The sequence below is a fragment of the Parasteatoda tepidariorum genome, chromosome 1 (genome assembly GCF_982258835.1).
Source record: "Parasteatoda tepidariorum strain Cologne lab strain chromosome 1, Ptep-v5.0, whole genome shotgun sequence".
In the NCBI taxonomy this organism is placed as follows: Eukaryota; Metazoa; Arthropoda; class Arachnida; order Araneae; family Theridiidae; genus Parasteatoda; species Parasteatoda tepidariorum.
The window spans coordinates 68,180,922-68,193,268 of record NC_141755.1 but is presented as its reverse complement, the minus strand read 5'-3'; the positions used below and the strand labels follow the sequence as shown (position 1 = coordinate 68,193,268).

Here is a 12,347-nt window from a genome sequence, read left to right as displayed (position 1 = left end):
AAAAATGGACCATGTCATGCTACCTATAATTAAAAATGTAAATTTTATAAGGAGCAGAGGACTAAATCACCGACAGTTCAGGCAGTTTTTACAAGATTTGGACGAAAAAATTTTTGATGTCCCCTATTTCCCTGAAGTTCGTTGGCTCAGTCGAAGAGTAGTGGATGGAAACTTTTTTATTGTTAAAATCAACATCTACAAACCTAACGACTTGGGATATTTGTTCTCGATGAGAGATATCAGGAGTTGAATCGAACAAAAGTCTATAATATTTATTTCTTTTGATATCATTTATTAGTTGATTTCGAACTGTAGATGCCAGAAGATGAATGAATTCATTTTGAATCTGTGTTGACAAATATGAGACAGTTTTTGGAATTTCTGTGGCATGTTTAAGATGATTTGCTAGTAGCGGATCAAACTGAGCTAAGTCTAAGTAAAGATAATAGGTTTCCTACATTTGTACCATCTTGAAGTGCTAGTTTTTCAGCAAGGCCTCATTATTTGTTTTATTACTTACCAGGAATGCCTTGAACTTGAAAGGTGAACACAGTGAAATATACACTATAATTTATGCTAACATTAAACTTATAACATTTAATATTTCATAACATTTCATTTATATTCTAAGCAGAGCGCGATGACAAGGGCGCAAAACTGAAAAATACACACACAAAATAACTTAAACGTTAATATTTCGAGTATTTCTCGAATTTGTTGCGGACTCCCGCAACCTGTAGCAAGTTGCACGGATACGTACAGCCACAAAAAAAAGTATCCGGAAAGTAACAATTAGAGAATTATTTATTTTTTCATACAGATAATTCTCAGGCACACAACAAATACGGCGTTTGTGTCCTTTCCTAGAAACGACAAAACGCTGTATTTGTTCTGTGCCTGAGAAGTATCTATATTAAAAAATAGACGATCCTTCAGTTGTTATTTTCGGGATATTTTTTTCAGTGACTGTACATATAAGTACATAAGAGTGTTGTTGTTATCGTTTTAAAATAACAAGCGTAAGCTACATAGCGTTTATAGAAATAAAAATAATTAGTGTTCTGAAAGAAAGAATGTTTGTACTTTGTACACAGCAAATATTCATTATGACATATTATTTCATCAGACAAATCAAGAAAGGAGGAGATAATTTATGTAACCACACAGCGTAGATGCTATAAGGAAGTGCAGGCAGACACAGGTCGAGTCAGTACTGCCAGTAGAAAAGACGTGCCATTTCCATTATGAATATATTATTACACTTTTATTTAGACTATTAGTGTTCCTTTTTATTTACGAATTAGCATTTATTATATTACACTGGCACTAAATTTAAAATATATTTTCCAGAAATCAATTATAATAAAAATTATCCTACAATTTTTTTGTTTTGCGGACCATTTGGCGCCCCTTTGCGAGTAGCGCCCGGGGCATGATGACCCCCCTTGCCCACCCCTCACTACGCCACTGCTAATGGAGGTATTTGTCACGAAAATTTTTTCCCTTGGTATAGCATCCTCTTAGTGAATTTAATTGAATTCACTAAGAGGTTGCTATTTGAAAAAACATCATTATTTGAAGCTTAATAGTTCACGCATGGTTATCTGAACTTATTTTTTTTCTTTACACTAAATTTTAAATTACTAATGGAGGTATTTGTCACGAAAATTTTTTCCCGTGGTATAGCATCCTCTTAGTGAATTTAATTGAATTCACTAAGAGGTTGCTGTCAGTCGTAACCTTTTACAAAAGAAATAACGCAAAATTCTACAAAAACTAATTCACCATTTTATTATTCTTTCTCATCCATCGTTCTAAAAAACCAAAACAAAAAAAAAAATGATCATATCTATAATATCAAGCTTTTAGCTCGCAACATCAGAAAATGCGTGTTATTACATCACGTGACCCTGACACCTTCCCCCCAGAGTCATATTAGATCCAAAGATCGAATATGGCAAATAATTTAAGGGTCACACTTTACACATAAACAAACTATGTTTCACATTCACCCAAATATTCACTGAATCTTAGGTTTAACTTAACACTAGGTATTTACTTTAATCACCTAATAATAATAATAGGAAAAAATGTTCAGAGTCTTATTTTAGTTTATATTTACAGTCTGGACAATGCATCTGCATTACTAAGTTTCGATCCTTTGATGTGACTTGCCTCAATATCATGGCGTTGAATGGCTAACGCCCATCTCTGCAACCTCGGGCTTTGGAGTGTCGCACTCGTCAGAAATACTAGGGGATTATGATCAGTTAATAAAATAATCTTAGCACCACAGAGTAAGGTTTCAAATCTCTGCAAAGCCCAAATAATAGCATAAGCTTCCCTTTCAATTGTAGACCATTTCTGTTGAGTTGAATTCAGCTTCTGGCTACCGAAAGCTATGGGACGAATATTTCCTTCTTCATCTAACTGACCTAAACAACATCCGACCGCATTTTGAGATGCATCCGTATGCAAGTAGTATGGTTTCTCTATGTCTGGGACTTGTAACTCTGCGATCTTACATAGCGACGTCTTCAATTCCTTGAATGCCTTCTCAGCTTCTTCGCTCCAAGGAATCTCATTAGGAACTTTCTTTTTAGTAAGCTCTGTTAGTGGAAGAGCAATCTTTGCGAAGTTTGGAATATACTGCCTGTAAAAGTTGCATAATCCCAAAGCACTTCTCAGTTGTTTTTTGGTTTTGGGTGCCTCTAATTTCTGTATTACTCTTATTCGTTCTTTGTCAGGAGCATGTTTACCTGAACCAATAATATGTCCTAAGTATTTAACCTTTTGTCTAGCAAATTCGCACTTTCTCAAGTTCACGGAGAAATTAAAATATTCCAATCTCTTAAAAACTTCTTCAAGATGAATCAAATGTTCCTCCCACGTATCAGAAAATACTGCTAAATCATCGATATAAGCACAAGTGAAATCAGACATGGACTGAACCACTTTAGACATAGCTCTTTGGTAGGTTGCAGCAGCATTTCTTAATCCAAAGGGTAATACATTCCATTGGTACTGGCCTCGGTGAGTTCGGAATGCTGTGAGGTGTTTGCTGCCGTTCTCCATCGGTATAGCCCAATATCCCTTCAACATATCTAGCACAGTAATGAATTTCTTCTTTCCTACTAAGAAATTCAACTCCATCATATTTTGCATTGGATATGCATCCGGAACGGTAAGAGCATTCAAACTTCTGAAATCAATGCATAACCTGATTGTTCCGTCTTTCTTATGAACACATACTACCGGGTGTGCTATCTCACTTACCACCGGTTCAATCAGTCCTAACGCTAGCAATTCATTGATCTGTGCATCCACTTTCCCCTTTAAGTTTTCTGGTATCTTATACGTTTTTGGTTTCATCGTATCCTCCTCAGCTTTCAGCTTTATCGCATGTTTCCCAACTTTAGCTATCCTTATCTTCCCCGAAAACAACGTTTTGCGTCTATGTAAAAGATCTTTCAATTGATTTTGTTGCATTTTGGGTAAGTAATCCAAATTTAATCCTTTCAATGCTTCATAGCTTTCCACATCTGTAGGAAGAGTTGGTGTTTCGTATATTTCACCAAATTCATCATCAATATCATAGACAACTCCAACTGTTTGAATTCTCGCTTTGTATTCTCTCATTTTGTTAACATGCAATAATCTTAAATTTCCTTCAGGCATTTGCAAATAATACGAATTCGGTTTCACTCTTCTAATTACCTTTACTGGACCTATCCATCTGGCATATAATGAATTGGATGAATCATGCATTAGCACAAGTACTTGATCTCCTGGCGCAAATTCCCGGTATTTTTTCCTTCTATTGTAATATTTGGCATAATTACTTTGTTGCACATCACTTGTTAACCTTGCCTTTTCGGTTGCTATTTCTAATTTTCCTTTTAACTCTTTTAAATATTCCTCCGCTGATCCTTTCATATTCAAAGGTAAAAACATATCTCCGGCCCAAATTGACTTCAATATAGATAACGGGCCTTTCGGTTCTCTCCCGTACATTAGCAGAAAAGGTGGTACTCCTGTAGTTGCATTTGGAACTTCTCGATAAGCCCATAGTACAAATGGTATATGTCGATGCCAATTTCTTCCTACTTCTCTAATAATGTGATGTAGCATATTTTTGAAAGTTTGGTTCCATCTTTCAATCAATCCGTTCCCTTCCGGATGGTATGGCGTTGAAAATCGCGGACAAGCTCCTAAAACCTTCAAAAACTCTTGCGTTAAACTTGCCGTAAAATTTGTCGCATTATCCACCACGATTACTTCTGGAATTCCTGTCCTACAGAATATCTCGAGCAGTGCTTCACATGTATTCCTTGCCGTTAACGATTTGAGCGGGACTGCTTCAGGCCATCTTGAATGTTGGTCCATCAAACAAAGGATATATTTATGTCCTTGTGCTGATACTGGATCTAGAGGACCAATTAGATCTACGTTCACCACTTGAAATGGAAGTTCAGGACGTGACACAGGTGTTATCGGAATTTTGTCTACTGAACGAACAACTCTTCTACCTTGGCACCCATGACATGAGCTACAATAAGCTTTAATTTCCTTGACCATCCCTGGCCAATAAAAGGAAAATTTAATTCTTTGAATTGTTTTACGAGCTCCTAGATGTGCTCCGAATACTGACTCGTGGGCAATTTCTAGTATTTTACCTTTTCTAATTTCGGGAATTACTAATTGTTGTATTCTATTCCCGTCCAACAGCTCTTCATGGCATAGTATATTATTTTGTATCACATACCCTCCTTTATTTTGCTTCCCCAATTTCCATGCTTCTTGGAGAGTATCGCAACTTTGTTGTTGTATCTTGAATCGTTCGGTTTCATTTCCATTCTTTTTATCACCGCATTCACCTACTGTTGGCTCCTGCTGCTCTTCTCCGTCACTTGCACTCATATATAACTGCTCCTTTCGGGAATCTGATCTTAGCTTCATAGCAGCAGTAAAACTGGGATTGTATACTCTTTTTTGTTCTAATAATGCCTCATAAGTTTCAGCATCCAACAAAATGTCAGCATTTAACCCATTGACGGCTGCTATCATCGTTTTAATTATAGGCGTAATATATCCTTCCGTTACCAAAGCGATTTCCACTTCTTTTAATTCAGCTTTTAGACTTTCGCCAAACGCAGGTTGTAGTATTATATGTCCTTTGTAATCCACTTCCTTACCCACTATATCGTTTTTAAATACACTTATTTGTGCACCAGAATCTACTACAGCTTCGTATTCATTTCCATTATATGAAATTCTAACTTTCTTAAGGGCAGCTATTTTTGGTTGAACGCCTTTACATTTTTTGTTTCCTATCATGACTTCACCGTTAAATCTTGCAGTGACTACTTTGCTTTCGATATTTCCATTTCTGAGTACCTTAACTTCGGATACTTGCCCTTCCGATACTTGAACCTCGGCCACTTTGCCTTCAATGTTTCTTCTCCTCTCTTTATTATCTCGACAAAATCGTGCCAAGTGTCCTACTCGTCCACGATTAAAACATGTGACTGGATTTTGGGAAGAACTCCGCTTATCAATTCTGCCATGGTTGTTATGCTCATGTTTATATCCTTCACCAAATGTATGATATCTTCTACTAACCATGTTTGGTTTTTCCCGGTATAAGTTCCTATATGGTTGAGAAGCAATGAATTTAGTAGTTTGGTTATATTTCCTTGCATTCTCGTACTCATCTAACTTCTCAGCAAGTGTGTCAACTGAGCAAATTCTACTCCACTCATCAATAAAATGATTTTGTATGTCTCCAGGTACTCGTTCTTTTATCTGTTCGACAATGACAAGTTGTTTCAGGCTGTCGAAATCATTAATTTTTAGTCCCGAAACCCATTCGTTAAAATAGTTCGCCAATTCAAATCCAAAGTCCTGCCAACTGCTCTCAGCCGCTTTACAATGTCTCTTAAACTTTATTTTAAATGCTTCTGGGCTCAATTTAAACCTTTTCAATAACATACATTTTACATGTTTATAATCATTTGCTTTTTCTTCAGGCTCCCTTGCAATTAAATTCGCCATTTCTAGAGGCAATAATCCAACAAGATGCGTTACCCAATCTTCTTCTTTTATATGGACTCTTCGTGCTTGTCTTTCAAACAATATTAGATAAAAACTTATATCACCTTCTTTTGGATCAAAAGTACGCATTAATTTTTGCAATCCACCAGGTACATGTTCTCTTGTTTCTTCATTTCGAGAGCTGCTCGTCTCTCCTATAGTACCAGTATGTACCAATGAAGCTTCTATCTTCAACCTCTCCAATTCATATTCCTTTTCTTGCCGCTTTAATTCATCTTCCCTTTCCTGTTCTCGCCGCTTTAATTCACCTTCCCTTTCCTGTTCTCGCCTCTTTAATTCATCTTCCCTTTCCTGTTCTCGCCGCTTTAATTCGTCTTCCCTTTCCTGTTGCTTAATTTCATATTCTTGTCGCCTAATTTCATCTTCTTTTTGTTGGCGCTTTATTTCTTCTCTTCCACTAACTATTCTTTTTAATAATTCCTTCACAAACTCCTCTTCGTACTCCGTACTTGCCAATATAATCTTCTTTAATTCGGTAACTCTCATGTCTTCCGTTGCCGTTTCTCCTAACTCTTCCGCCAAACACTTCAAATCTACTTTTAAAGCTCTTCCTAAAAATGCCATTTTTCACCTACTACTTTCTAAACTGCACCTTCTTACAAAAAAAAATGCCACTTCCTAAACCAATTTCAAGACAATCTAAATAACTCACTATCTTCCATCAAACAACTTGAAATTCATAGAACAAACAACTACCAATCTTTTATTTCGAAATCCATTGGGGTTTCCCCGCACATTTGTCAGTCGTAACCTTTTACAAAAGAAATAACGCAAAATTCTACAAAAACTAATTCACCATTTTATTATTCTTTCTCATCCATCGTTCTAAAAAACCAAAACAAAAAAAAAAAATGATCATATCTATAATATCAAGCTTTTAGCTCGCAACATCAGAAAATGCGTGTTATTACATCACGTGACCCTGACAGTTGCTATTCGAAAAAACATAATTATTTGAAGCTTAATAGTTCACGCATGGTTTATCTGAACTTATTTTTTTTCTTTACACTAAAGTTTAAATTACTAATGGAGGTATTTGTCACGAAAATTTTTTCTCGCGGTATAGCACCCTCTTAGTAAATTTAATTGAATTCCCTAAGAGGATGCTATTAAAAAATACATCATTATTTGAAGCTTAATAGTTCACGCATGGTTTATCTGAACTAACTTTTTCTATACAATAAATTTTAAATTACTAATGGAAACTAAGGTTTGAAATTGTGGTGATTATAAAGAAAAAACACGAAAGGTTTTTCCCGCGGTATAGCATCCTCTTAGAAAATTTAATACTCAAACTTAGTACTAGAATTATGTACGCTTGGTAATGAAATATTTGTCCATCATGAAACATTTCCCATAATTGCAGCAAGTGAACAAATTCAACGCGTGAATAAATTAATTTTATTAAAGGGAGCTTATGATTGGAAAAATACAATCAAACGGACGATCAAGCTTCAGACAATCGTACTTTAGTAACGCACAATTCTGGTAATATTTTTTCCTTAATTGCAACACTTTAAAAAAATTCAGAAAGTGAATAATGCAATCTCCTTCACGTAAGCTAAAGAAAAGGAAACACACACAATTAATTTTTAGAAAAAGTACCGAAATTTAAAGAAAATGTACAGTTTAGGAAGGTACAGAAAAAAAGGAAATATTTTTCCTTTATTGCCGCAAATATAAAAATTCAGAATATGAATGATATAATTTTTATTCAAGTGAAATTAGATCAGGTACACGACCGATTGCTAGAAAAATATACATCTTATTATGAGATATTTTTATCATAACTCATTAGTTGCAAAAGAATCTGCAAATCTGTGTTTTTCATTTATTATAAAAAAATTTTCAACTCAATTTCTTAAAAATATCCTTTACAATAAAACCTTAAAAGTATTGACAACGAAAGTTGACATTTTAATTTATTCAAAATTTAGTCACTGGGAAAATGGTAACTCCAAAGAGAAACGTTCTTAATTGTGATAATATTTTTTATATGATTAACGGCTGAAATGAATTTATTTAGTAAGATTATTTTTTAAATCTTTGTTTACAGAGACATCATTTTCAATAAAATGTCAAATGAATTCATTCAAGACGTGAATATATAATTTTTTTTTTAACTCATCATAAATAATAAACTTAAGAATTGTTCGTAAATCATTATCTTAAAGTAAAAACCCTTTGCCTCTACACAAATAAATCTGCCTTCTGTTTTTATAGCATTATCTGATCTGCAAATAAAGCCTTGTTAAAAATTCTCCTGCTTGTAAAGGAATGATGGGTGAAAATAGAGGAAAGAAAAAAAAAACATCTAAACTCAGCTCTGCGTTGGGAAAATAAACTGCTGCTTTTAGTGGAAGTGACTGTGTTTGATAACAAGTTGGCCCTTTTAAAATAAATACACAGAGAGAAACGGTGTATGATCTAAATATGGAGCAAAGCTTTGACGACAGATGGCGCTAATAATAGAGGATTTCAAGATGGCGTCAAGTTCATTAGCAGCAATAAACAAACAACGCTAAATTGTAAACGTTTTGCTTTAAAATAATGATGAAATAAGAAAAGAGAAATGTTTATCACGGTTTAAAGTTTTTACTGGCCTTAATATGTTTTCACGCTTTAGTTTTATGACGTAAGATGAAATAATTAAAATTTATACTCTTATAAATTTTAAAAAAAAATCAGTAAAAGAAAAACATGAGTTAAAAGAAAATTTATCCACTACTTCCTTAACAAATGAACAACATCTGTAAGATTTAAGTACAGAAGCTTTACAAAGGGAAATTTTACTTTTTTAAATTTAAAAAAAAAAAAAATAGTGATGAATTAAAGGAAACGTGTTGACATTAATTCTTTTTTAAAAAAGTTTACGATAACAAATAAAATAAACGTAACTTATGTTTATTTTAATAATTGAAATTATAAAGTTGCAAATGTAATGTTGAATATATAATGTTAAAATCATAAAGTTTCAAAGAATTAAGATACGTATTTTATTTATTTGTGACACTAAGTAATAATTCTATTTATTATGACAAACAATAATTCTACTGGCCTAAAATTTATTTTCCTATGGAAATTAACATATTTTTATGATCATTTTTTTATTTTCTTTAACAAAGATGGCTTGTAGTGAATTGATGGCGAGCACAAAACCATTAAACTGTCTACAGAAAGATGTCTTCTCTTTCTCAACTCTATGTCTTTCTCAGCTAAATTGATCAACTAACTGCAAAAGCTAATATAATTTGATTCATTGTGTGTTTTCTGCAATAATTCTCTTCCAGGGAATGGAGTAAAGAAAATGGTTGACTAAATTGTTGAACGTTTCATGTTCCATCTATGTAAAAAAAGAATGTTTCCTTTTATATTATGATGAACATTATATTTTAAATTTATTTTCCCATGGAAATTAATTTCCAATATTAAAAAAGCAAAAAGAATTCCCTTGTGTATTATAATGAACAATGTTCCTACTCTACATTTATTTTCCCATGGAAATTAATTTCCAATGAAAGAAAGTTTAAAAAAATTCCTTTTGTATTATGATGAACAATGTTTCTACTCTAAATTTATTTTCCCGTATAAATTAATTTTCAATGAAAAAAATATATAAAAATTTCCCTTTGCATTATGATGCAAAAGGAATTCTAAATCTAAATAAAAGGAATTTCTAATTAATCTAAATAAAGGAATTATATAAAAGGAATTTCTAAATAATCTAAATAAAGGAAATTCTAAATAAAAGGAATTTCTAATCTAAAATAATTCTCCCTTGCAAATTAATTTCCAATTAAATAAAAGTAGGAAAAAAATTCCTTTTGTATTATGGTGAATAATGTTTCTGCTCCAAATTTATTCTACTCTGGAAATTAATTTCCTATTAAAAATAGAAGTAAAAAATTTTCTTTTGCATCATGATGAACAATGTATCTACTCTAAATAAATTTTTACATAAAAATTCATTTCCAATGAAATAAAAATTTTTAAAAAAATATTTTTAATTTTGATGAACAATGTTTCTACTCTAAATTTATTTTACTGGAAATAAATTTCCATTGAAAAAAAAATTAAAAAATATTCCTTTTTTTGTTATGTTGAACAATGTTTCTACTCTAAATTTATTTTTCCACATAAACTCATTTCCAGTGAAAAAAATTAAACACAAATTACATTTTGTACAATGATAACCGAGAGGAGAGCGGCAGTTGCTGTAGCACATTTAACATTACCCAGGATGCACCTACGAAGATTTCTGCTACATTACTCCCCTAAAGCAGTTTTCGTGGACATCGAGGGTGCTTTTGTTAAGTGTCTGGAGGCTCAAATGTATCCAAAAATTACAGACCATAGGTGTGTACAGCAATATGCTATCCTGGATAAAGCACTTCCTTTCACAGCGCTTTGGTAGCTCCATGTCTAGCTTTAAACGATGTGAAACTGGCTTGCCCCAGGGTACAGTGAATAGCCCCCCATTATTCAATATCCTTATTAATGACCTCCCTGCTATATTGACTGGTGATGAACTAACTAATACAGCCCTTTTTGCGGATGCTATTTGATGCTGTGCACCAAAAAAGGGCCAATCCAGATTAAATATCACCCTAAATTTCACTCTTGAAAGACTCGATCATTTTATTTTTTTATTTTATAACAGTCGTTGAACAGCCGACCCACTTTTATGGGTTTACGACTGCTAATGTTCAACTCCGTAGCCTTGTAATTTTTAACCCAATCTAGAAGATAAGGGAACTCTTGGATTTGGAGAAATTTTGCCTTCGTGGTGGACTTTTTGATGGAGCTAACCCACATTTGCTTTAGATGGAGAGGAAAACCACGAAAACCCTTCACGGTTAGCCTGACGACAAGGGGAATCTAACCCATTATCCGTCTACCACTGAGGATATTTTACGTCAGCACTGTGGTCGGAGCGTGCCGGGTGCGGGATTCGTATCACCTGGGATTCAAACTCGGTTCGCCTCATTGGAAGGCGAAAGCTCTATCCAGTGAGCCATAGCGGCTCAAGACTCGATCATTGGTGTATGGATAACAATATGACTGTAAACTTTTAAGAAACCTACTAGTCAATTTTTTTTAAACTTTAAGTAGGCAACCTTTCGCTCCCCGCCTTGTTTTTAAGGGTACTATTTTGCAACATAATGATGTTTCAACTTATCTGGGTTGCATCTTTGATTACAAGCTGAAATGAATCAGGTATGTTGAGCATGTCATAACAAAGGCAAAGAACAGACTCCTTATCCTTAAGAGATTAGCAGAAGTTAAATGGAGTTGAGGAAAAGATGTCTTAAACCCAACTTACAAAATCTATATTCAACCGATTTTGAATTATTGCACTGAAGTGTTGATCACAGCTTAGGATGGAGTCTTAAAACTTTTCACACTTTTCAAAATCAGATATTGTGCATGAGGAGTTAAAACTACACAGGAGGAGTTAAAACTTCACAGGAGGAGTTAAAACTACCCCCGTACTTGCTATGCAATTACTTTGTGCTCAACAACAGTTGACTAATTTAATTAAAAGGAAAGCAGCTATTCTGTATAATAGACTAATTAGACTTCCTTATAATTCATATTGGCGAGAATACGACTGTGGCAAGACTCGTAATATGAAGACTCAAAAAGGCTTCATCCAGTGTGTTCGTGAAAATACCCAATATAATGTAGTCAGCAATGCGCCATACGAACTGCTGTTATTAGCAAATCCATTAGAATATATGATTCTCGAGGTCAGATTGGACACAGTTTTGAATGTATGGAAACGTGACGCCAGTCCTAATGCACTCCGTGCTGTTGCTTTGAAAACCATCAATATCCGTTTTCCCCTTGATGAATGGCGTCACATTTACACTGACGGATCTTTCTTGGATTTCTCGCAGGGTGCTGGCGCTGGTATTTTTAGTGATAACTTTTCTTTTTATCTACATGCTGGGCCCCTTTCCACTCACTTTGATGAAGAGCTCAAAGCCATCCATGTTGCTCTCTAACAACTTGCTGTTCGTCTTACCCGTCCTGAGAAAGCTGTGATTTTTTTCAGATTATACCCCTGCCCTTCAGGCTGTGTCAAACAACCCAGAAAATAGTAGTTCCCTTGTATTGAGCTGCAGAAAACTCCTGAAGAGGATTGAGAGAAGTGCTGCATTTCAATGAATTCCATCCCATTGTGGTCTTCGAGGAAACGAAAACTACTTTTAAACTACTACTACTAAACG

The 12,347-nt window shown here is 34.1% G+C and overlaps 1 protein-coding gene across 1 annotated transcript; it reads left to right on the top strand.

Annotated features, from left to right (window-relative positions):
• The first annotated feature begins 11,612 nt into the window (after positions 1 to 11,612).
• LOC107445754 (uncharacterized) lies at positions 11,613 to 12,122 on the top strand. Its single transcript, XM_016060230.1, has one exon. The coding sequence runs from the start codon at positions 11,613 to 11,615 to the stop codon at positions 12,120 to 12,122; it is 510 nt and encodes a 169-aa protein (XP_015915716.1).
• The last annotated feature ends 225 nt before the right edge of the window (positions 12,123 to 12,347 follow it).

What these genes read in the sequence shown, in the direction of transcription:
- LOC107445754 (XM_016060230.1), top strand. Translation starts at nt 11,613, where the DNA reads ATGCAATTACTTTGTGCTCAACAACAGTTGACTAATTTAATTAAAAGG.